This window comes from Cervus elaphus, chromosome 5 (assembly GCF_910594005.1).
Source record: "Cervus elaphus chromosome 5, mCerEla1.1, whole genome shotgun sequence".
Classification (NCBI taxonomy): Eukaryota; Metazoa; Chordata; class Mammalia; order Artiodactyla; family Cervidae; genus Cervus; species Cervus elaphus.
In genome coordinates this window covers 85,753,649-85,779,404 of record NC_057819.1, presented here as the reverse complement: position 1 = coordinate 85,779,404, position 25,756 = coordinate 85,753,649, and the positions used below count along the sequence as shown (strand labels likewise).

General features: G+C 50.2%; 1 protein-coding gene across 6 annotated transcripts in view; it reads left to right on the top strand.

Annotated features, from left to right (window-relative positions):
- Nucleotides 1-25,756, top strand: part of MYO19 (myosin XIX) — a 49,931-nt gene that overhangs the window by 14,979 nt on the left and 9,196 nt on the right. For 4 of the 6 annotated variants that reach the window (XM_043902916.1, XM_043902915.1, XM_043902917.1 and 1 more), the window contains 15 exons: nt 575-713; nt 1,043-1,191; nt 2,596-2,709; nt 16,585-16,717; nt 17,624-17,693; nt 18,238-18,340; nt 18,982-19,078; nt 19,201-19,277; nt 20,769-20,865; nt 21,315-21,486; nt 23,484-23,557; nt 24,129-24,250; nt 24,492-24,605; nt 24,808-24,984; nt 25,298-25,450. In XM_043902916.1, coding sequence (XP_043758851.1) covers nt 575-713; nt 1,043-1,191; nt 2,596-2,709; nt 16,585-16,717; nt 17,624-17,693; nt 18,238-18,340; nt 18,982-19,078; nt 19,201-19,277; nt 20,769-20,865; nt 21,315-21,486; nt 23,484-23,557; nt 24,129-24,250; nt 24,492-24,605; nt 24,808-24,984; nt 25,298-25,450 — 1,791 coding nt within the window. Of the gene's footprint in view, nt 1-574; nt 714-1,028; nt 1,192-2,595; nt 2,710-16,584; nt 16,718-17,623; nt 17,694-18,237; nt 18,341-18,981; nt 19,079-19,200; nt 19,278-20,768; nt 20,866-21,314; nt 21,487-23,483; nt 23,558-24,128; nt 24,251-24,491; nt 24,606-24,807; nt 24,985-25,297; nt 25,451-25,756 lie in introns of those variants that run through there. The other 2 variants (XM_043902919.1, XM_043902918.1) reach the window with 2 other exon arrangements.

The window sequence follows — 25,756 nt, the reverse complement described above, 5'->3', positions numbered from 1 at the left end:
TGTGCCAGGCACCAAGAACTTTGGTTTTTCCCCCCAATATTCATTTATTTGGCTGCATCAGGTCTTAGTTGCTGCTCTCAGGGTGTCCATTGTGTCTTCAGGTATCTTTCCTTGCGGCCCGGAATCTCTGGTTGTGGCGCACTGCGTCCAGAGCACACAGGCTCAGTAGTTGCGGCACGCAGGCCTAGTTGCTCCGCAGCAACGTGGGATCTTAGTTCCCCGACCAGGACTCGAACTTGCATCCCCAGCGTTGCAAGGCAGATTCTTAACCACGGCTTCACCAGGGAGGTCCCCAACTAAGTGCTTTCCATATCTCTTTCTTGTTTTTCTTCCAAACAACCCTATGAGTTGATTCTATTTTCCTTTGTTGACAAATAAAGAAGCCACTGCTTAACCTCAGAGAGGTCAAGAAGCTTATGTAGCCTCACAGGTCTAGTAAATGGCGGAGGTACAATTTGAACCACCAGACTGTGATCCCAGAGGCCGGTCTTCTGTCTCCTGTACAAGCCCTCCCCCTGACGGAGCTGCCTGAGGTCTGAGTCCTGGTGCTTCTGGTCCTGTTTTTCCCTCCCAGATTAATGGCCACGGTTCAGGCTCTGATGCCCACGGCGGGGAGACCCTCAGGGAAGACCTGCAGGAGTTCCTGGGCGGGGAGGCCCCTCTGCAGCAGCTTGATGACCTCACCAAGGTGAATCCTGTGACGCTGGAGACAGGTATGTGTCCCCCGCCAACCCCACCCCAGAGGGGTGCACCTTCTCCCAGAGGGTATTCAGCTCTGCTGCCTCGGGCCAGACCAGACTATGGACAGCCAGGTGGGCTGCTCCAGCCTGGCGGCTGCCCCCAGGCCCCCAAACACAAGCTTTGCTTCAGATGTGGGGTTCATCTTAATTAGATCTTTCTTGTACCTGCTCATCAGGGAGCGGCTGGGATCTCATGGCTCTTGGCTAATTGCAGAGGGAACTCTGGTAGGTGGGGTGTTGGTCTGTACGTGCAACTCTGTCTCCATCTGAGCCAGGGTTTGCTAACAGCACCCCTGCCTCAGTCCTGAGGTGTCTGCAGGCCCGGTACACGGCCGACACGTTCTACACCAACGCCGGCTGCACCCTGGTGGCGCTGAACCCCTTCAAGCCTGTCCCTCAGCTCTACTCGCCAGAGCTGATGCGAGAGTACCACGCTGCTTCTCAGCCCCAGGTGAGGCCCCCCGCTTCCCAGGGAATCAGGGCTCCCCCTCCTGCCCGAGGGCCCCTGGCAGCTTCCCTGTCCTTATCCGTGTCTTCATCAGCTGTGGTGTCATTCAGAGCCTACTGGGGCCGTGACCTGCCCACCAGAAGCTCACAGAAGTTTGCCAGGAGGTGCAAAATGAGAGACAAAGCACTATTTGCTTATTTTAGAACCTAAATAAGTAGGTTGGAGCCTAAATCAGTATTTACTGATTTTGGAACCTAAAATAGGGACATGGACAGATTTTTTTTTTCTCTTATTTGTGAATTTATTAGTAGGAAAGAATTTCCAAGGGCACATTTGTGTATTTAAAAACCACTTTTGGGGGAAAAGAGTAAAATTACATGTGGTAAGGATTGCCTTAGAAAATTCAGCACATGTTCATCTCCACCGATTGGGATGAAGGGTAACTTCTTAACACAAGTGGGGATGAAGCTGGTATAGGCAGGGAACAGACCAGTTGATGTTGACGTCTGTACCACAGCTGAGAGAATCCACAGAGCTGCTTCAGCAGGGTGGGAGTGGGGCTGTGAACGGAGCCCGCCGTGGGGATGAAGTTGGGGGAGTTTAGGAAGGTGAGACCAGTGGCTGAATAGTTGGAGGCTTTGTAATGGTCCAGGTGAGAAGTGGGTGGGGTGAGGGCCTAGAGAGAGATTGTTGGTTCTGACAGCATCCAGAACGACGCCCTCTCCCTTCAGGAAGCTGTAGGCAAGCGATCATTGCGGGTCAGGCAGAGCCGCACCGGGTCTGCACGGACTAACCCGACTCATCCAGGGTTCGTGTCCGAACGGGAAGCCAGGGAGGTCTGGCCTGAGAGCCCATCTTAGCGACTGCCTCCTCAAAGGCAAAGCCACATGAAGGTCCCCACTGTGTCCTCAATGCCCGGCTTGATGCCCAGCACACTGAGGACAATTAATCCTTGTTGATGGAAAGGAGAACAGTGACATTGGAATCCAAATCACACAGATGCCTTTCCTCAGTGGCCTTGGGAAGGTTATTTAACCCACATGAACCTCAGATTTCTCATCTATAAAATAGGGTTAGCTCTCCAACTAAGGCACAGACTTCTTAAGCAATAACTGGTAAGAAAGTTCTTGCAAATTGCAATAACATAAAAAAAAAGTAGCAGAATAAAACTACTGACAAGATAAGATGGGAGGATAGACTGGTCAAGGCCAGCACTGCTTCCAAACTGAGAGAAGATGAATGAGTCACGCCCGCAGCTGGGCCTCACGTTGTTACTGCCAGGAAGTTTTTCTAGAGGAAGCCTCTACCGCTGCTGTGGGCAGGCTCCCCATCGGAGCCATCGCTGCATCAACCACTCCCTGTAGACAGGGGTTTGCTCCCGTGACCTTTCACCCATTGATGTTTCAGACACTGAGACCCCACATCTTCACAGTGGGTGAACAGACCTACAGGAATGTCAGGAGCCTGATCGAGCCAGTCAACCAGTCTATTGTTGTCAGTGGAGAGAGTGGTGCTGGAAAGGTAGGCGGGCCGCTTTCCTATCCTGCCAACTTCGTGACTGGCTGGACGGGCAGAGAGGCTGGGGTGGGGTTCCGGGGAATGTCACTCGTGGAGTCGGCATGCAGTGCTGGGTGGGACCTGGGCAGGAAGTCGGGAGCCAGGGGTTCTAGGCCGGCTCTTGCACCAGCTCTGCCCTGACCCGAGGTGAGAATCTTTTCCCGTCTGCGCCTTCATGTCCTCATCGGAGGACTCTCCCAGCTCTGACAGCCTTTGGAAACAAAAGTCAGCAGTTGAGGGTTCCAGCATAGCGTTGAAGAGCACATCGGAACAGTATTTAGCTCTTGCTAAATACTCAGTTCTTTTTTTTTTTTTTTTTTTGATGCAAAAACAGTGAGGAACTTTATTACAAGCTTGAGCAGGGACTCTCTTCACACAACAGCGAAGGAGCCCCAAGTGAAAGCGGCGAATCTTTTTTATACTGTATAGCAGGGGAAGCGGGAAGGGAAGCTTAAGGGGATTGGTTAATTCTTCAACTAAGGATGTCTTGTTAGCTCCTGATTGGTGGGTTAGAGTAAGGTGGGTGAGGGACTTTCCTGTCCTCCCCTGATGGGCTCGTTGAGTTTCTTTCTCTCCTCGGGAGGGGGTTTTACTCAAAATGGCGGTGCTATCCTAAAATGGAGTCGTGTGGGTTTCACATTTCACATTTCCCCCTCTTCTAGTTCCTATGGAAAGCCCAATCATGGGTCTTCTATAGAGTCAACTATATCATTTGTGGAGACAGTCGAATATTGAGATCTGAGTAACATTAGGTGGGCGGACAGGCAGTGTCTCTTCTCTTCTCGACCTTTCCTGAACTCCTCCGGTTGGTGGTGGCTTATTAGTTCCGTATTCCTTATCAGGATCTCCTGTCATAAAACAACTCATGCAAATGGTTACTATGGTGCCTGGCCAGGGTGGGCGGTTTCAATCAGTGTGCTTCCCCTAACAACTCCCCCCTGAGAGACTTCATACTCAGATGCTCTGGGAATTGGGGCGGAGGTCTCTTCTGTAACTTCCTGCTGTGCCTGGGCGTAGGCCTGCCTAGCAGAGCAGAAGTCTCTCTATACCTGACCTCAGTTGGGGTGTTATCTGAAACCAGCTTTTACTCTTGTAATAACAGCAATTTAGTTTGAAACTGTTGGCGCCTTTCAGAGATAAAATAGACAGGGGCCAAACAGGAGACCTAACAGGATGGTCATCACTGGTCCCCAGAAACAGGAGGCAACATTTGGGGTGAGGGTTTGTGACTTTTTTTTTTTTTTTTTGATTGGCTGGTGGTCAAGCAACAGAGCTGTGCTCCAGGAATCTTGTGTTTAGTCTGAAGTTACCATCCTCCACCTGGGTGGGGGCTCCAGTTCTGTAGAAGAACTCAAAAGACATTGCTATGCATATTTCTTTGAGTAGGAACCAGGACTGTCTCAAAGCTGTACCACCATTTGATTGTTTCCCCTCTGTTTCTGTATTCCCTCCCTTCCCTGATTAGCAATTGTTTGAATCCACCCTTTGGAACTCAGGGAAGGTCAAGGAGGCTGAATGAAGCCTATATCCTACAGATAAGAAATGGAGAACACACAGCAGATCTGTACTCCAGAGTCGCCACCTCACAGAGTCCTGCTCAGTTTTAATTTAGGGAACAGGGCAACTATGACTGTGATAACTTCCTGTCAAAATGGGGCATAGGAGAAGAGACACTGAATTGGAAGTATTCTTGAGTTCTAAGTCCTAGATCTGAGCCTTGTATGATTAAAATCTCAATCCCTTGGTCTGCCATTTTGTTGTAACATACCCAATTAGTAGTAGCTGGAGGAGGGATAACTGGAGTTTTAATAGACAAAATAAATCTCTTTCTTTTAGAAGAATAGGCCTGAAACCCAGTCTGGACCTGGCACTTCAGGGAGACTTGTAGCCAGGTGGCCAGTTGCCTAGTTTTATAAAAAGTAAGGTAGGAATGCCATCTGTTTCTTCATGGAATACAGTTCCTTGGATCATTCACCCAGGAAAGAACAGAGGCTCTGGGAATAAGCAGAGTTGCAGGGTATCAGGGTTTCTAACTCACAGTTTCTGATCCTAAAGGATAGATTCCATATGGGCTCAGTACAGGAATTCATTGGTACATTAGTGCATTCTCTCATGGACTTGTTTTGTAAAGAATGTTTGTTTCCTTTATAGAAGCACTATGTACCATAGGCTTTATTGGGTTGTTAGCTACACAAAATATTCTAAGGACCTATTGATAGACTGGGTTGGGAAAGTGTCTCCACCTTGGAGACCTGAGGTTTGAGTCATGGTATGTTCCTTGCTAATTGTATGACTTTTAGAAATATATTTTCTGACTTTTCTTATGTGCAAAATGTGAACAATGCTTTAACCTTCCCAGTATATTGTCAGGATCACGAAAGGAGTTAAGGGCGGGTGGCCAGGGGGACTAAAAAAAAAAAAACAGAAAAAAAGAAAAAGTAAGGTAGAAGTTACTAGCTTCCAGCAGACATTGTTTTGAGAATGGTGGCATCTAAGCCTGACACGACTCAGAAAACTCAAGTGTTTAGCAATACAATGTCTGATCTGAAATTACACCCATAGTAACACCTGGTTATTTCTCAGGATGTCTGAACCATAGCCGAGTACTCTATTTTGACTTTTAATTGTAAAATTTTCCTTAATAGCCAAAGCAGATGTCACTATTAATGATGTTAGTGTTTCTCTAGGTATAAGAAGATGCAAGAATTGGGACTCATAAAATCTCCTGAAAAGATCTAACTATCTGAAGGCCTGTTCTGCCAGTTTTTGTCAGAGCACCGAGTGCCTCATTCCTGATTTTCACCCTGAACTCCTTTCAGGGCCGTTGAAAGTCAGCTGTTGCAGTGGTCATGATTTAATATCTGTAGATGTAGATGGCAAGTGTCAATCTTCAGTTGGCAGAGCCCCTTTTTGCTCATAACCTTGACCGTGATTTTGAGGGGGGCATTTCATGACCATTTTATCCCACGGTGCTGAGAATGTCCATTCTCAGGTTTGGCAAAGATTTTGTTGACAGGCCACTCAATGTGCTGTTTACTGGACTAGGCCATAAAACAGTATCCAAAATTCTCTGGACCTCCTGTCTTACTAGCCTCTTGGTCCAGGAAAACATTCCCTTTGTTGCTTTTTCTCGTATCTAGAGTTACACTGTTATCATCATCGATCTCATAGGGAACTATATATTATTCCATCAGAGGCCTCAGTCACACATTTGGCAGTGTAAGAAACAGCAGTTTTGTAAAACAGGTGAAATATAAAGAACATAGCCAGCAGTATTAGTAAAGTCACAAGTAAGACTTAAATTAAGAGCTTCCATTAGATGTAGCCCAGTATATCTCAGGTCGTCTGACTTAGTCTACTCTGTACGAATCTTTATCTTTCAGGGAAATTATACATTGGCACCACCGTCTATAAGGCACATAGCCCAGTTTTCTAGTGTTACTAGACTGATTATCCTTAGTATGATTTAATTGTTTTCAACACAGAGGAGACTTTAAACCTAAATTACCATAGCCTGGTGTTATCTGTATAAATCCATCTCATAATTGTGGGAGATTTCTTTTTCCTCTGCTAAAACTTTTCTTGTTGCTCTGATTGAGCTTGAGGAATAGAAAAAGGCTCAAATTTATGGCCAGAGTCAGAGTAGGCATTATTAATTGGCCCAGTGAGGGGATCCCATCTGGTAGTATCACAGTGACCTGAATATGACTATAATTTTTTTTTCTTAAGTAAATTTCCTCAGGGCCAACCAGTTAGAGTCTTGTAGTAGAGAAATTGACCAAGGTAACCCAGAACTAGATACAGGTAATTGGCCACAAACCCAACAATTGGATTGATTTCTAAAACTAGCATAGGATCAGGCCTATGATAGAAAAGCATTTGATTTATATGCAAAGGTCTAAGAAGTCAAGAAAACATTATAAATGATCATACGAAGCAGATCCAGCATCTTGGGCAAGCTGTCTACCTCTGATGTTGTTGTCTTCTCATCCTGGTGTAGTGTAGTTTTTCCTGTTTGAGCATCATTTTAAGGTGAGATCAGGTCAGCTGTCTTCTCTATAGACCAATCCAGTGTAGGGGCCTTTGCAAGTGGGAATTAATCTAAGAGTTAATTTCCCTTCAGTTTCAATGTGCATGAGCTAGTTAAGAGTAGCTGATAAAAAGTCCTTCCATCAAGGTTGGAGACAGTGTCTTAAATTATGTCTTTTTCCAGTCCTGGTTGCAGGTCATGAGGCATCTTCATGATCTTCATCCAAAGATAGATTACTGAGATAAGCTTCAGAAACAAACTTAGGGTGTTCTGTAAGAATTCAATTAAATTTCACATTAATATCACATAACAACAAAGAACTATCCGAGAAATGAGTCTTACTACATGCAAACCTCCATTAACAAACTGGGATTTAACATTTTTTTGAAATATCTTTTTCTCCCTAAAGTTACCCTCATTTTTATCAAATACAACCAAATTAAGGCTACTTTGTTTGCAAAATAGGTCTGTTCTCACAAATTTTGGTCTGATGATTTATATAACCATAATTGATTATAGACTTTTTATTTTGTTAAAACATTTATAGAATCTCAGACTGAACTTTTAATATAAAACAGGGCTGGGAAACTCACACCAAAGGCTTATCACAGATTTTGCCTAACAAATCTAGGTGAACTCTTCCCTTTTTAAGGTCTCAATAATTCCTTGAGATTTTTGTACCTGTTAGTGAGATAACCTTCCTAGCTCATTTGATAAACTTACTGGAAACCTAAGAGTTTCAAATTTCTGGAGGAGTCAGATAGAAAATATAATTGTTTTGTTTATAACGTGTAATTTTACCAAATTATTTTCATAATTAGTTTGAGAGGAAGGTTTTCCCTACTCCCGGAAAACACAAGATTCAAACCTGTAATTTCTCAGATAGAAACCATAAAAGTTATAAACATATTCGCTGGTTCATTCAGTCCTTTGTTAACTTTTGTGAAGTCATCAGGTTTCTCATTAGAATACCAAGACATATCAAAATGTTAAGAACTCCATATTATTTTTAGGATATCTGTATTAGTAATTTTCCATACATTATAACATGAGCGGATTTATTACTCATTTGATAATCTTTTTCATGTAATTTAACCAACCAAATAAACACAGTTTAATATCTCTATTTGGGATGTCTCAGGGGCCCTCTGAAACACCCCAAAGTTAGCTAGATGTCAAAGGACCTTCAAAAGAATTCGATTTAGGAAGTTTTATCCAAAAGATCAATTAAAAGCATTTAGAACATTTGGTCAGATTTAGTCAATGTTGATGGGTGTATCATTTAGCTTGTTGATATGTCACAATGGGCGCAAATACCAAGGCTCAAGGTCCAGTGAAAGTCAGCTCCGCCATCTTGGACCTAATTGGCTCTAACCAGTTTTCTTATGACCTGTCATTCTTAACAAAATCCATTTATCTAACTAATTGTAATCCAATTTTAGAAAATCCTGATTGTGCATAACTCTTTTTAGTATCTTTTCATACCTTTTTTTTTTTTTTTTTTACTGAAAGCACACTTCCTGCTTTCCTTTAGCAACCAAGAGCTAACTTTTACATTAGCATTTTATAGATTGGTGAGCATAAATACCAGTGATAACTTCTAAAATCCTTGCTTTCTTAAAACATTTTAGGATGGCATCAAACATTATTCATTTATAGTCCCAAATCTCTTTAGTTTTTCTGTGAAAGGAAATCAGTGTTTAGTAGCAAATGTTTCAAAATCTTATTTAATTTGGAAATGACCTATTTATTTAATAGACTTCTAATACTTAGTTTAGCACACCCCTTAAAAATTCAAGTTATGCTAATCTGGGGAGACTATTGTAGACAGATATTCTCAATAATTATTCTTACTAGAGTTTATATACAAACTCATACCTCATTTACATTTTTTAGGAGTTTTTTTTCACTCGAGGTAATTTCCTTGTTGACAAACTTGTAACAGGTATAATATTTAACTTATATTAAATCTAAATACAATGAAAATATTCTACTTGATGTTAATTACTCTAAGACATGTCTATATTAGATAGGTCAACAAACAAACATTAATATCAGGTATTTAATACTGAATATTTCCCAGTTCATCTGAACCTGGAATTTATTGTTTAATTTAGAATTATTTGATTTGTAAGCACTTACCTTTTTTTAAGCCAATTAAATAGAGCTCATTTACAAATTAACCTAAAAAATATTACCCAGAGACAAAGACATACCAAAACATATTTAGACAGACACAGTGCAAGATCTAGCTTCATTTTCTAAGTTTGGTCATGAATTAGATATTACAATATAAAATTTAAATAAATAACATTTTTAAAGGCTTTTTTCCTTTTTCTCTCAGTCTCAGGAGTTAGAGATGGTCTAGATAAGTGTTCCTGAGAGCCCTGGTCTCAAGGCACAGGGAAAGAAAATCAAGTTCTAACAAAATGGCGGCAGGTCTAAATGGTGGCCAGACAAAGCAAAATGGCCATCACAAATCACAACACAGAACAGAGTTAAAACACACACATATAAACCTGGCAGTCCTCATCAGACACTCCCTTAAATACAAGAATACAGTCTCTCAGAAAACTTTCTATAGAGACACAAAACTTCAGATGTCTTCAAAGATTTCAAAAGGAGGAAAGGAAGCCAGGTTGAAAGAAGGAGGAGGAGGAGGCGGGAAAGGTGGGCAAAAGGGGTGGCCTTACAGACGTCTCCTGCCACCTGCAGACACCCAGGCATTACGGGACTTTCCCCTGGGCTTCCAGAAAAGGGAGGACTGGAACTCAGCCCTACCAGAAACCAGACCAGAAAATTCGAGTTCTCTGCCAAGAGGAGGTGATCAGTCTCCAATCCTCAGCTCAAGCTGAGGCCCTTCGACCAGATTCCTGCGTCCAGCACCGGGGGACTAGAAAAACGGGAAGGATAGGAAGGGCTAAGGAGAGGAAAGAGAGAGAATATGGTGGAGGTGTGATAAGGAGATCAAGAAGAGTCGAATCTTCCTGTAAAACAGGGGCAGAGGGGGCAGCCGGAGGCTTTTTCTTTTCTTCAGCAACTAGGATCTCCGTGGCTGCTGCTGCCTGTGGAGGTAAAAAGGGTTGGATCCAAGGGGTTGGGCTGACTATTAAATCTTCCCAAACTAGGATACATGGGACCTGGTCTGGATATCCGCTTCGAGGTCTGAGGATGATTTCTCGGACTCTCTGGACAGTCCTTAAGTCGAAAGTCCCTTCAGGAGGCCAGCCTACATTAAAGCTGGGCCATTCAGCACTGCAAAAGATAACCATCCGAGATTTTTTTTAATTTCTGCACTCAGATTATGAGCTCGAGCTCTAACTTCTGTGAAATGGTCAGTTATTAAGGTCAGCGGAGAGCATCCAGATTGGGTCTGTCCCATCGTCGGTCAGTCACCAATGAACAAACAAGACGACACACCAGACAAATAACAGCGCGCAATTCCGAGAACAAAAGGTGCAGAGTATATCAGCTGTGTATATATATATATACGGGACTACTGAGTGGGAGCTGGAAGACGTCTCTTCCTGCTCCCTGCTGGAGACCGGATCGGCGCGTCCGCCGAGGTCTAAGTCCAGCTGCAGAGTGGGGCCCCCTACAGATACAGGTGCAGCTGCTGCTACTGCTTGCCGGCCGTTCGTCCTCCGAAGCGCGGGTCCTGGAGGGTCCGGGGGATCCCGGACGAGCCCCCAAAATGCTGTACCCAGATCGTGGAATCCCACCAAACACCACAGGAGCTGCGGATCAATGCAAAAACAGTGAGGAACTTTATTACAAGCTCGAGCAGGGACTCTCTTCACACAACGGCGAAGAAGCCTACTCAGTTCTTTGACTTGTAAAATGGCAAGGCAGGAAGGATGGGCCCGTAACTCACGGGGCCTTCTGTGCACATGAGGCACTGGCATGCTCGGCTCATGGCAGCACTCCTCCCAAGTCGTGGGGGTTCCAGTAAGGAAGCAGCCCGCCTGCATCTCTGGGTCGCCCTTGACGCAAGGGCGGTGCGTGGGGCTGGCTGCGGGGAAGGACAGTCTCCTGTGTGGTCGTGTGGTCCCCAGGTGGCACAGTCCGTCCAGGTGACACAGAACATCGTGCACGGATGGGTGAGGAGTCGTGCGGCCGTCAGAGGCCTGCTGGCCCGGGCCTCACCCTCTTCTTGTCAAGCCTCACCAGCCACCCCACCCTTCCCTCCACATTACCTTCTCAAGGGATTCTTTGGACCGTAAACCCTTTCCGTCTACAGTCACCCATGAAAGCATTGCCAAGCACTGAGGCAGGTTCTAGGCCCTAGGCTAGCCAGTGAGGAGTGGCAAGGGGAGGAACAGAGAGGAAAAATGCAGCATCTGGTTTTTGGGGCGGGGCAGGGGGGTGGGGGCTTCCCTGAAAGCTCAGTTGGTAAAGAGTCCACCTGCAATGCAGGAGACCCCATTTTGATTCCTGGGTCGGGAAGATCCGCTGGAGAAGGGATAGGCTACCCACTCCAGTATTCTTGGGCTTCTCCTGTGGTTCAGCTGGTAAGGAATCTGCCTGCAATGCAGCAGACCTGGGTTCGATCCCTGGGTTGGAAGATCTCCTGGAAAAGAGAAAGGCTACCCACTCCAGTATTCTGGCCTAGAGAATTCCACGGACTGTATAGTCCATGGGGTCACAAGGAGTCAGACACGACTTAGCAACTTTCACAACGCTTGGCCCAGTGGGAAAGACAGACAAGGAAGCAGGTGAAGACTGCATGCTCTAGGGATGAGGCTAGGACTTGAGTGCAGAGGGGATCTTTGAGAGCTGTGCCAAGGCTTCTGGTGGGGTGGTGATGCTCAGCTTCTGGATGAAGCCCATTATCCTCCAGAATTGCTCTGGGGAGCTGAGGCCGGACCTGGCCCTAGACCCATGCAACCAGAGCTCAGAAACCCTTTATTGATTAGCTGCTGTGGTCATGGGCTAGGCCCGGTATCTTTTTAAATTTTTATTTATTTTTAATAACTACCAATATAGTTACAGAGTTCAAAAATCAAGCAATACTATAGGGCTTACAAAGAAAAGTAGTGACCCTGCCTCGTGTCTCTCAACCCTGTTCCCTGTCTCCAGAGGCAGCTGCCTTCCCATCTTAGCAGTTTGTTTGGGTATGGCCATCCATGTTTCTAAACAACGTGCTTATGTAATTAATTACTGATTTTTCCCTTTTGAACCTTCTCTGTTCACTTCCTACTTTGATGACAGTTTAGCCCAGTTACCCTGCCCCCAAATGCATGTGTAATTGTCTTATGATTTCTAAGGAGGTTAACATATATAGTGCTCATTTACAGCTACGTACGTATTGTTCTCAGCCAAGCACTGTAATATACTATGGCTATGTTTCCTGTCTTGTATGATTTTTACTTTCTCTCTACTTAATAACTGTCCCCCATATTTTCAGTTGTATAGTTTCTATATACCTATTCTTTATTATCAAACTTGTCACCAGAACCGGGAAACACCTGTCCAACTGGCAGGTACGTCAGGCGCTTTATCCCCAGCTGATGCCCTCGCTAGGGCTCTCACGCCTCCTACTCCCATCCGGACGGGTGGCTGCCAAGGGCTCCTGGGGAGCCATTCCCCGGGAGCTGTCTGTCTCACTCTGGGAATCCAGACTGCCGTCTGTCCTGTGATAAATCCCCTGCTGTCGGAGCCCAGTGGCTTCCTCTTCTTGCTTTCCTGCCTTGTTCTAGTGGAGCATTTTCTTTAGTAGCTTCTCCACAAAGGTCACATGAAGGGCATATTTTGAGTTGTTGCACATCTGCAAATGTTTATTGAGCCTTAATTTGACATGTTGGCTGGATATTCTGATCTCAAGTTGGAAATCATTTTCTTTCTGAATTTAGAAGTTATTTCTTTATATATTCTTTGAGTGTTGTTAAAAGTCCCAGTCCATAAGTGGCAGTTTGTGTTTTCTTCCCAAAAGTTTTTAGGGTCATCTTTTCTATCCATAGGTGTTGAAATTCACAGTGATGTGTCTTTTCTCACTTGCTCTGCTGGATATTTTGCGTAGGTCTTTTTAACCTTGCGACTCATGTCCTTTAGTTTGGGAAAATGCTGTATCTAATAATTTAATAATTTACACCCCTTGTTTTCTCCTTATGGAATTCATATTAGTAGGGAGTTTGATAAATTGTCTAATATCCTATTTTTCTTACATATTCTTCTATCTCTTAATATTTGTCCTGTCTTCTGGGAGATACTCTCTAATTTACCCTTCAGTCTTTTTAATTTTGAATTTTTATTAAGCATTTTAATTCTAAGAGTTCTTTCTTATTCTCTGAGTATTATTTTCCCCCCAGCATCTTGGTCTTATTTCTTCTCTCCTCTTTGAGGATCTTTCATGATTTTTACTTGGCTCCTGCCCTTTTCATTTCTATTTCCTTCTAGTTCCTTTTCCTCTTTTGTTGTGATATTTGCCATTCATGTAAAAGAAGCTTACCAAGGAGTTGATAATCTTTGAATTTCTGTTCATACTTAAGAGTAAAGCCTTAAGCAACTGATTAGAATCTCTTATGTTTGTGGACAGGATTCCATAAACATAAGAGATTATGAATAGAGTTTAGAAAGCTGTCTCACCAGGGGTAGCTTTCTAAACCTGTGGGACCCTGAATGCCCATAACTTTTCTCATGAGCTTGTTAGTATCTCCAGAAAAGATTTCATCCAATCTCTTTCCTGAGAGATGGAAACTACAGTTAAATGGAAGTGATAAAAATTAAAAACATGAACAACTCCTTTATGCTTATCAGCAGATTAGACATGCATAAGAATACATCAGTGAACTTGAGAGTGGGTCAATAAAAATCAAAAAACAAAGAGGAAATTGAGAAACAAAGAGAAAATGCGTTCAGGAGCTTTGGTGCAATATCAGATGGTTTACATACTTGTAATTGGTGTCCCAGGTGAAGGGAGAATGTGGGTCAGAAGTATTAGTAATATCCTAAGAAAATTACCAAAAGGGGGCAACCACAGATCCTTGTTCTTAAATGCAATTGAAAGGAGAAATAAAATTAATAGTTTGAGATTTGTACATTCAAGTACACGTGGAATTGATATGGACTCTCTTCTGAACCTACTAGGACTTCCCTAGTAGCTCAGACAGTAAAGCGTCTGCCTACAATGCGAGAGACCCGGGTTCAATCCCTGGGTCGGGAAGATCCCTCTGGAGAAGGAAATGGCACCCCACTCCAGTACTCTTGCCTGGAAAATCCCGTGGACAGAGGAGCATGGTAGGCTACAGTCCATGGGTTTGCAAAGAGTTGGACACGACTGAGCGACATCACTTTCACTTTCTCTTCTGAGCCATAAAACAAATCTCAATTTGAAAAGATTAAAATATAAACTGTGTTCTAAATATCTTTTGGGTCAAAGAAGTAATCACAATGGATGTTAGAAAACACTTTGAACTGAATGAAAAGGAAAGCACAACATATCAAAATCTGTGCTTTAAAAAAGAAGGCAGCGCCTGGAGGGAAATTTGTTGTAGCTTGTGTTAGAGAACATGAGAAGCCTGCGCACCACACCTGGAGGGGAGCCCCACTTGCCACACCTAGAGAAAAGCCCACACAGCCACCAAGATCCAGCACAGCCAAAAATAAATCAATTGTCGCTGTTCAATCGCTAAGTCATGTCCAACTCTCTAACCCCACGGACCGCGGCACACCAGGTGTCCCTGTCCTTCGCTATCTTCTGGGGCTTGCTCAAACTCATGTCCATCGAGTCGGTGATGCCATCCAACCATCTCATCCTCTGTCGTCCCCTTCTCCTCCTGTCCTCAATCTTTCCCAGCTTCAGGGTCTTTTCCAGTGAATCTGCTCTTTGCATCAGGTGATCAAAGTATTGGAGCTTCAGCTTCAGCATCGGTCCTTCCAATGAATCTTCAGGGTTGATTTCCTTTAGGATGGACTGGTTTGATCTCCTTGTAGTCCAAGGGACTCTCAAGGGTCTTCTCCAGCCCCACAATTTGAAAGCATCAGTTCTTTGGCTTGATCCAAGACTCACCTCTGTACACGACTACTGGGAAAACCATAGCTTTGACTATATGGACCTTTGTCAGCAAAATGGTGTCCATAGTTCTTAAATAAATAAATATTTTTTAAAAAAACACTAAAGTAGAAACAGAAAAAAATAATGAAGTAAATGAAATCAATGGCTGTTTTTTCTAAAGATCAATAAGATCAATAACCCTCTAGTCAGACTTTTTATTGGCCGTGAGGCCCAGCTTGTAGGGTCTTAGTTCCCCCACCTGAACCCCCTGCAGTGTCAGCATGGAGTCCTAACGACTGGACCGCCAGGGAAGCCCCCCTCTAGCCGGACTTACAGAGAGAAAATGACAAATTACACATGTCAGAAATGAAAGAATAGGCATAACTAAAGATTCCACAGATGAAATTTTTTCATTAACTTTATTTCAGTAAATTCTCCAGTTTAATGAAATGAGAGAGTATTTTGAAATACGCAGACGGCTGCAGCTCACACAAGAAGAAATATATAACCTGAATATCTAAATTTCTGAGACAAATTTAAATCATAGTTAAAAATCTTTCCTCATAGAAAGCCCCAGGCTCAGGCGGCTTCACTTTGTGGATTCTTCCAAGTGTTTAAGACCCTGATGCTGGGGAAGATTGAGGGCAGGAGGAGAAGGGGACAACAGAGGATGAGATGGTTGGATGGCATCACTGACTCAAAGGACATGAGTTTGACCAAAGTCTGGGAGATAGCGAAGGACAGGGAAGCCTGGCGTGCTGCAGTCCCTGGAGTCATGAAGAGTCGGACACAACTCAGCCAACTGAACAACAATTACAACCAAGTATTTCAGAAATTAATGTTACCAGTTCTGTACAGATTCTTCTAGAAAACAGTAGAGAGGGAACACTTCCCACCTCAGAGCGAGACCTAAAAAAATATATATACTAAAAGAGCAACCAAAAAAAAATCCAAAACAAAGCTACAACTAAAAACTTACAGTGAGGTATAGAGCAGGGATCCAGAGTCAGTATACAGAAATTTCTTGTGGTTCTCTGTCCTAGCAGTGAACAAATGGAAATTAAAATGTAAATAGACCTCATCTCAGCTGATTATAAAAACAGTGGGAATTTTATAATTCGATTGCCTGAGTATAAATCAGAGCCCTATCATTTATTGAATATGTCATCTTTGATAAAATTTAGGTTTCTTTGATGCCCGAGATTCATCAGTTTGAAAGCAGGTAGTATATAATTGCACCTGCATCTGTAGGGTTGGTGAACAAATACATGGCTCAGTAGCCTGCTCAGGTCAGTGTAGGTTGTCTTCCTCTGTCCCAGTGCCCGTCATTTCTTTTTTTCATTTTGCAGAGCCAGGTCTCCATTGCAGCTCGCAGGCTTTCTCTAGTTGTGTCATGCGGGCTTCTCTTGTTGAGGAACGCAGGCTCTAGAACACACAGGCTCAGTAGTTGCCACTTACCGGCTTCTCTGTTTGCGGCTCTTGGGCTTAGCTGCCCCACGGCACATGGGATCTTAGCTCCTCAACCAGGAATCGAACCTGTATCCCCTGCCTTGGAAGGCAGATTCTTAACCGCTGGACCACCGGAGAGGTTCCTCTCCACCGCCCCCCAATCCTTAAATGCATCCTCAGGAGCTAGGAAAGGCAGAAGTAAGTGTCCCCATCACACAGGTGAGGGACACAGTTGAATTCCGCTTTCAACCCTTTGATCAGCAACATGGATGGCGGACAAGAGGGCAGTCATGGGCCCCTGTCCCCGGCAGGCTCACATGTGGACGGGAACATGGGCACAGTTCCCACAGGGCTGTTTCTGCCACAGACATGGACATCCCGCTGCCTGATGAAGTTCTACGCCGTTGTGGCTGCCTCACCCACGTCCTGGGAAAGCCACAAGGTTGCCGAGAGGATCGAACAGCGCATCTTGAACTCCAACCCCATCATGGAAGCTTTTGGTAAGCCCAGTGTCCTCCGCACAGCACCTCCGCCCTGTCTCCTGTGGAATTTACCACCTTCTGGGCAGGGGAGCCGTGCCTTGAGACCCTCTCTTTGCGGGATGGAGAATGACTTATCGTTCACCGCCTTGGATCCCCAACCACGCCTCCCGGCTACCCTTAGCCTCCTTCCAGCAGTGGTAGCATCACTCTGTCGTCCTCTCCGTCTCACCCAGGCAGATGGAGCAGAGGTGCGGGAGAGGCTCACCCAGCCCATGTCCCATCCTTCTGAACAGCTTCCTGATGGTTCAGAGAAGGGGACATGTCTCGGGATGCACAGCAATCAGTGTCTGCGTTGGCACTCTAGATGTTGCGCCTTACTGTCCGCCTCAATAGTAGCCACTTGTTTTTTTTGAGGGGGGTGGTGGGGCATACTGGGTCTTTGCTGCTGTAGGTGGGCCTCCTCTCATCGCGGCACGTGCAGGCTACTCTCCAGCTGCAATGCACAGGCTTCTCATTGCAGTGACTTCTCTTCTTGAGGAGCACAGGCTCTAGGCGAGCAGGCTTCGGTAGTTGTGGCACATGGGCTTAGCTGCCCCGAGACACATGGAATCTTCCCGGACCAGGGATCAAAAACCTGTGTCTTAACCACTGGACCACCAGGGAAGTCCTGACATCTTGTTTTTGATCCTTTCCCTTCAAACAAAAGTCCCTGACTGCTTAGATTGGCTCTTCCCCCTTTGCCAGGAAGCTGTAACACGACTGAATCACACTTGCTCACAGCCCAAGTGCCCAGTCCCTAGCCCTGTCACCTGTGACCCGGAAACCAGTAGAGGGGCGTGTAGGTGACTTGAGGATAGCGACATGGCCCCTGTAGGCCTGTGGGGACTCTGTGGGGCCTCTGTGAACAGAAGCTGTGGTCCGCAGGGAACGCGTGCACATTGAGGAACAACAACAGCAGCCGCTTCGGGAAGTTCATCCAGCTCCAGCTGAACGGGTAATCTCTGCGGCCGCCCTGGCTGCTGGGGGGCCGGGGGGTGGGGGGCCAGTGCCCAGCCTGGGCCACCGCTGTGGGCAGAAGCCAGCTGCTCCTGGCACATTCGTATGTGGGATGAGTGAACCTGCGTGTACACTTTGAACCTGGGGAACTCTAGCTGCTCCAGCCCGAGGGACTCAGGGACAGCATTCCTGTCCTGACACGTGTGTTCTGGCATCTCCCCTTCGCAGAGACTTCTAGTTAAACCTGTCACCTCTCAGCTGCATCTCTGAGCCTGAGGCTGGGGCTTCTGTTCCCGCCTTGGGCTGGGGCAAAATGAGGCACCAAGGCCTGGGCCCTGTCCCTGAGCTGGTTGGAGGGGACTGTCCCGGCCCTTCCCCTTCCCGCCCCCAGGACCTGCTGAGTGGTCCTCCCGAGTCCTCATGACCCCCATTGCTTAAGTGGAAAAGCCGGGGTGAGGCTGCAGCCTGGCACACCATAAGTACCCAATAAATGGCTCTGGCATGAACAGGCCACTAACGGGCTCCAACCTGCTTGTGCCCAGGGCCCAGCAGATGACGGGAGCTGCAGTTCAGACCTACCTCCTGGAGAAAACTCGAGTGGCCTGCCAGGCCCCCAGCGAGAGGAACTTCCACATCTTCTACCAGGTCGGTCCCAGGCGGGGCCCACAGCTGCCCAGGTGCAGGGCAGAGAAGGGTCTGTGCCCTCTAAACCTACCCGCCCCCCCACCCCCCCTTGCTTCCTGCCTCCTCTTCGCCCGGCTTTCAGCGCTGCTGCCCCACTTACTCCCACAAACCTCACGTCACACTGACGCCTCACCCTGGCCCTCGGCTCCCGGGGCAGCCTCGGCCTGGCAGAGGGCCCTTGAGGCTGGGCCTGTCTCCACACGGGAAATGCTCACCTTCAAACGGAGGGCTGTCCTGGAACGACAGCTGCCTCCACCAACCGAACAAGGCCTTCCCTAAACCGTGCCCCCTCCATCAGACCGGGGATCCCCCGAGGCGTGGACAGTGTCTCCCTGCTCTCAGATCGGGCCCGGGGGCTCCCCAGGCGGGGTTAGGCTTTCCTCCCCACACCACAGGCCCCCTCGGTGAGTGGGGTTTTTTTGCACCGAGTGAAGACGCCCAGAGCTGCTTGCCGCTGCTTTTGCGCCCCCGCCAGCCCATGGCTCCCCGCAGGGGCCTCTCGGTCTTGTGGTGTGGCTGCCGCTCCTCTCTGCCTGCCCAAGCCCATGCAGGCCTGGGCGTCCCAGGACCCCCGGCTCAGCCGCCCGCCCCCACTCCCACAGATCTACAAAGGAGCCCGCGCCGAGGAGAGGGTCCAGTGGCGCCTCCCCGAGGGAGCCGCCTTCTCCTGGCTGCCCCACCCAGAGAGGACCTTGGAAGGTAGGGGGAGCCTTGCCCAGCGCCCTGGGCCGGCCCAGCAGCACCCACGCATCCCCCCACGACCCGTCGCCCACACTGACCTCGGGTCCTGATGTGGGGCTGTGACTCGGATTCCTTTTCAGAAGATTGTTTCGAGGTGACCAGGGAGGCCATGCTTCATTTGGGCATTGATGCCCCCACCCAGAACAACATCTTTCAGGTCAGAGGAAAAGCCACACCACTCACGTGTGGCAGCGGTGATGGGCAGCCCCCTTCGTAGGGCCCTTCTCTCAACTCGCGAGTCTCTTCCCCTGAGGATCTAGAACTCTAGGCCCCGACGGCACGATGGCCAAGGAGGCGACCACCTCTCTGCGCAGTGGAGCCTGGAGACAGGGTGTCAGGTTGGACGGGGGCAGAGCAGAGTGCTGCAGAAGAGACCAGCACAGTGATCCCGGAGGTCAGAGGGACAGTGCCTGGTTCAGGTGTTGCTCTGTTAAATCAGAGCAGAGAAAACAATGCTGCTACATGCTTATCCAGCATGTTAAAACTTTTAAATCGTCACTCTTAGCTCACTTGTTTTTTTCAGCAGTTCCATGGGTATGGAGGTTATTCCCATTCCATGGTTGAGACCTGCCCAAAGCCAGACAGCACTCAGTGGTACAAATAGTTTGTTGGAGAAGTGCTGGTTCCAACTTCCCACCTCCTTCTCCTTCCTCCTGGGACTCAGTGCTGGCCCAGGCGAGCCGGGCCCAGTCACCCCCACTGGCAGCCTCCGTCTGCAGGTGGTGACCCCCCTGCAGAGCAGTGGGGTGAAGTGTGGCCTCCTTCTCTATGTGGGGGCTGCTGAGGCAAGGGAGAGGAATCACAGCCAGTACGGGCAGCTTGGCCAGAGGGACAGCACGGGGGTCAAGCCCAGGACGAGAGGACCACCCTAGGAGTATGGCCAGGAGCGTGAGCTTGAGGGCAGCGTGAGCCCCGGCCTGTCCACAATGCCCATTAACATGGCAGTCTCCTCCTGCGGTGCTTGTGGCCTGGAAGCCGGTAGCATGTGGAGCCACCCTTTCTGGGACCAGACTGGGATCGGGGGAGAGGCCCCGCTCTACTGGTGCCCGGTCCAAAGGTTTCCAAATTGCTGGACCTGGCGGTCCTCTTCCTTCAGCCCCCGGGGGCTCCCCCGAGTGGACCACTGAGTGCAAAGGCAAGGGAGCACCCACCGTACAGAGACCAAGATCACAGCTCCTTCCCTGGCTGGGCTGGGCTTCGGAGCCCAGCAGTGTTGGGAAAGGGGCGAAGGGCTCCAGAGCCAAGCCCCTAGCAACCACACAGAAGTGGTCCGGGCCACAGGGAACAGCGGGAGGCAGAGGGACAGACGGGGTGACCTGGTGCTCCCACTGGCTACCCCGAGAGGGATTGGAAGCCAGACTGCCTGGATTCTCATGCTGGCTTCCTTCTTTACCAAGTGCAGGCTTTAACCTCTCCTCGTCTCGTGTCTGTCATGGGCATCACCATAGCACGTGCCTCACTGGTTATACGAGACGATCCCTATCACCTGTGTAGAGTCCTGCCTGGCCGGGAGTAAGTGGGCAGTAAATGAGAGCTGTTGTTACTCTGCTATCGTGATTCTGTTCAGCAGGAAAGAGCCCGCCCCTTCCTGGGCTGGGCTCCAGCCCTTGAAAAGGTACTCACCAGGTGTCCTCTCCTGCCCCCTCAGGCCCTGGCTGGACTGCTGCACCTCGGCAACACCCGGTTTGCTGACTCGGGGAACGAAGCCCAGCCCTGCCCGCTGGTGAACGATGCTCAGTGTGAGGGTGAGGACGGGGGACCTTGGTCACACCGCCCAGGAGTGAGGCAGGCCCCACCCGGAGGAGGGCCAGTGTGGTGGGATCAGGTGCAAGGAGGCCAGAAGGTGCAGTTTGGGATCTGTGCCCCTGAAGCCGTCAGCTGTAGGGCCCTGCCCTGGAGAGGTTCCTCCTCACCCCATCTCTGCTATGGCAGACAGCTTCCTCTGCATCTTACAGAAAACGAGAGCTGGGGCGGGTGGGGGTGGGTGGGTTATGCAGTGCTTTATCCCACTCCTGGCCGTGTGGACTGGGACACAGCAGTTCTGGCCTCAAGTCCTGCCCCTGCCCCTGCTGAGTCTCTTCCCCCCGTTCCTGAGTTTGCTCTGCCCCACTGAGGGGGTCACGGCCCCACCATGCTGACTTCAGGGGGCCTTGTGCAGAGGGCTGTTTGGACGAAGGGTGTCTGTGCCTCCCAGGCTCTGTCAGGACGTCGGCCTTGCTGCTGGGGCTCCCGGAAGATCATCTGCTAGAGACACTGCGGATTCGAACCATCCGGGCGGGCAGGGACCAGCAGGTGTTCCGGAAGCCCTGCTCCCAGGCGGAGTGCGACACCCGCAGAGACTGTCTGGCCAAACTGGTTTATGCACGGTGAGTGCTCTGGGCCCTGCCCTCCTCCCAGATGCCCCCAGTCTGGAGTTGGACCAGACGGTGAGCGCTGCCAGGGGGAAGCAGACGGGTTCCCTGCCCCGTTCCCCAGCCCCGGGGGGACAGCAGGGAGTGGCTCCTGGGCTTCCCCAAGCAAAGCCCTTGGCTGGATTCTGGAGGGCTCTGCGTGGGGAAGTGGCCACAGCCTGGCCTAGATCCAGCATGTGGTTCAGAGACAGGAGCCTGCCTCACTTTGGCGGTGGGCAGGGAAGGCCCGCCTGGCTGTCCGCTGGCAGGGCCGGCCCAGGGGTGAAGTGAGGCCTCCCAGGTCCAGGCGAAGACCTGTGGGTGCATGGGCTCCTGGGTCCCTGCCCTGGTCCTCTCTGTGGTCACCTGGGGATTCGATAGCTGCTAGTAGAGCCGGGAGTTTAGCCCACGGCCTCGAGCAACCCTGCAGGGAGTGGAGCCCAGAACCCGGAAGGCGGCGGCCTTGGCCTTTCCCTGTTGTATCTGTGGGCATCTCCACCCTCCAGCCGTGCGCTTGGGGGCATTTCTCACCCTGGGCTCTCAGGCCCTTCAGGATGCCCCTGAAGGCAGGATTCTCGGAAATTATGGGATGGAACACGTGTGTGTGTGTGTGTGTGTGTGTGTGTGTGTGTGTGTGTGTGTGTGTGTGTGTGTGTGTGTGTGTGTGTGTGTGTGTGTGTGTGTGTGTGTGTGTGTGTGTGTGTGTGTGTGTGTGTGTGTGTGTGTGTGTGTGTGTGTGTGTGTGTGTGTGTGTGTGTGTGTGTGTGTAACTGCACCGCTGAGGGAGTCAGAACCTCTGAGGGAAAGTGGCCCAGGGCCCCTGGGCCCAGACTGAACTCCGTTTAGCAAGGGACTCCGTTCTCACTCCCTTGAAGCAAATTTCAGGTCAGAATTTCAGGACAAAGATTTTTAAAGGTTTTGTGTCAGATCACTGCAAAATGGGTAGATAAAGTGGTCACAGACACAGTGAACCTCTAACCATGGATCATTTTACACACAGCAAACAGGTCCTTGTATCACTAGGTCTCTTGTTTTTACTACCTCACATGGATATTTGAAGCCCTTATTGCAAAAAAATAGAAACCGTTTAAAAGTTTGCAGAGCAATTACTTAAATCGTAAGGAAGAAAACCCTTGTATCATGTCGTATGTGTCACCACATTGTACGGCAACCATTCCATCATCTCAGGGGTGATGGTTGCAGAGCGCAGGGTGTCACTGTCTAGCTGGGGTGACGGGGTGCCCTCACACAGGACAGAGTAGGGGGATGTCCTGGGGCCTTGAGCTCTGGCCTCCACTGGCTGAGGTTTGCAGGGGAGTCCAGTGAACTCTCCTTTATAATCCCACTCAGGCCTGACCCGCCACCCCTTGTCAAGATGGCAGCTGGGTGTCAGGCCAGTGACTGAGGCTCACCCACACCCTGTCTAGCCCCAGCGTTCCACAGCAGACCTCAGCGATGTAGTCACTTCCAGATCACGGCATTAAAGCAAGTCACACAAATTTATTGGTTTCTTGGTACATAGATAAGATGTATTTATACTACATGGTAGTCTATTAAGTGTGCAGTAGCTTTATGTCTAAAAGAGCAATGTATAATAATTTTAAAATAGCACTGTTGGAAAAGTGGCACAATCGGCTTGTTCGATGTCGGGTTGGCACAGTTTCAGTCTGTAAAACAGGCAGTAAAGAGAAGCTTACTGTGATGTGCCTGCAACTGGTCCCCTGCTCACTCTTGGCAGTGGAGAAGCCAGGCCTTCGTGTCGGCACACACGTGACCCCAGCCTGCAGGTGTAGTGGGCTGGGACAGGATGGGCGTGAAACCAGCGGAGCAGGTTTAGCCCTTGACCTTTCAGGCTCAGAGGATAGGCCCTCCATCCAAGGGGTGTACCCAGGCTGGAAGGGCAGTTCTGCCACCATTCCAGCTCAGCCGGACCCCTCTCACCCGAGCCCACTCCCCCCCGCACACACCAACAGGCTGTTTGACTGGCTGGTCTCGGTGATCAACAGCAGCATCTGTGCCACCCCCGACTCCTGGACCACTTTCATAGGTAGGTCGGGGGGCCTCCAGGCAGCTCTTGCACCCATCCCCTCCCACTCCACCAGTGTGGGGTGAGGTCCCTCTCTCTGGTGCCCGTATCTGGCTGTCCCTAGCTCTCCAGGCAGGCTCAGCTGGTGCCCAGGCCACGAGGGCCCCTTCAGCCCCTGGAGACCCAGCTCCTGTCTCAGGAGAGTAGAACGGACTCGAAGGGCCTGTGGGGGGCGGGGCGGGATTTGAGAACGTCTTTGGAACCTGGGTGGGACAGTCAGGTAGGGGAGGAAGCAAAGCTCAGAGGCATCGGTGACGTCTGCTCACAGAACGGCGAGCACCCACTGAGCGGCCGAGGCCCAGGCCATCCAGACTAGGTGGGACCCGGGGTCCCTGGGGCCTGGTTCCCTCACCTCCTTTGGCCTCTTCCTGCTGAGTTCTGAGGGGCAGGAGGTGGCGAGGGGAACCCCTCCCTTGGGGTGGGGTAGAGTGCCCACTCGGCTTCATCCTCAGGCTGCCGAGGGTGAAGCTTCCCCCCAGGCCCCTGTAACCCCACAGTAACCCCCAACGGGTCCCCTGCCCTGGCTCCCCAGGCCTGCTGGACGTGTACGGGTTTGAGTCGTTCCCCAACAACAGCCTGGAGCAGCTCTGCATCAACTACGCCAACGAGAAGCTGCAGCAGCACTTCGTGGCTCACTACCTCCGGGCCCAGCAGGTGCGCGGTGGGGCGGCCGGTGTCCTCACCCCCTCCCCAGCCCCAGCCCCAGCCCCGTCTCACTACCTCAGGGCCCAGCGGGTGCGCGGTGGGGCGGCCCGCGTCCTCACCCTCTCCCTGGCCCCAGCCCTATCCCGGGTGCGGCTGGGCGCCTCAGGTCCCTCGGGCAACGTGCTGCCAAGGCCAGCAGAGGGTGCCCCACCATCCTCCAGCTCAGACCATGACTGCCCTCTGCCCCCAGGAGGAGTACGCAGTGGAGGGCCTGGCGTGGTCGTTTGTCAGCTACCAGGACAACCAGCCCTGCTTGGACCTCATCGAGGGGAGCCCCGTCAGCATCTGCTCCCTCTTAAACGAGGTGGGGGGGTCACCGGCGAGCCCAGCCCCTCGGGGCCCGGGGCTTTTCCCGGGACCTCGAGGCCCACCCTGTGCCTCTTTCTCTGTGTCTGCTTAGTGGGTTCGCCTGCCCGCTGAGCCCTCCGTCGCAGGGTCTCCGTGGTGCTCCCATGGGTGGGTTCCCGCGCCCCTCAGCCTCGCGGCTGACGGCCCGCCCCACGCAGGAGTGCCGCCTTAACCGGCCAAGCAGCGCCGCCCAGCTCCAGACGCGCATCGAGAGCGCCCTGACCGGCCGCCCCCGCCTGGGCCGCGACAGGCTGAGCCCGGAGCCCAGCTTCATTGTGCTGCATTATGCAGGGCCTGTGCGGTACCGCACCGCGGGCCTGGTGGAGAAGAACAAGGTGAGGGGCGGGCGGTGGCCAGTGTCACCGGTGAGTCCAGACGCGGAGGCGTCGCCGCACGTGTGCGGAAGCATCTGCTGTGCTCCCTGCCCGCCTGCACATCCTCTCGGGGTCCAGGGTCACCTCTCAGACCCACCTTTATGAGGTCTCTGCTACTCCGGCACAACCTGCCGGTAAACAACCCTCCTCACACCGCGTCTCCGGGCCTCTAGGCTCAGACGTGGGCCGGCCCTCCTCCTGGGGCACCATGGAGCAGGGCCGGCAGCTCTCCCCATCCCCCCGCCATCACCCGCCGCCTTGTCCTTTCCCATAGGACCCCGTCCCCCCGGAACTGACCAGGCTCCTGCAGCAGTCCCAGGACCCCCTGCTCAAGGTGCTGTTTCCTGCTGACCCTGAAGAGAAGTCCCAGGAAGAGCCCTCCGGCCAGAACCGGGCCCCCGTGTTGACCGTGGTGTCCAAGTTCAAGGTGGGTCGGGCGGCGTTGACACCACGTGCTTGCTCATGAGTGTCCAACATTTACCGAGCACCTCCTGGGATCGGGCTGAGCTTCTGGAGCACGGAGGCGGCCAGTAGCCGTGGTCCCCATCTGTGGGAGACCGGAACCTGACAGATGGACTGGGGGTCCGTAGTCATGACAGGAAGCCTCCGCCGGTGGGCGGCAGTGTGCCCTCTCGCCCACCGCGGATAGAGTGATCACAGAAGCGCAGTGGCTGCTGAACCTCCGTGGGAGCTCGCTGCTTCCGGGCAGGCCCTGTCCTTGGCGGAGCAGGCT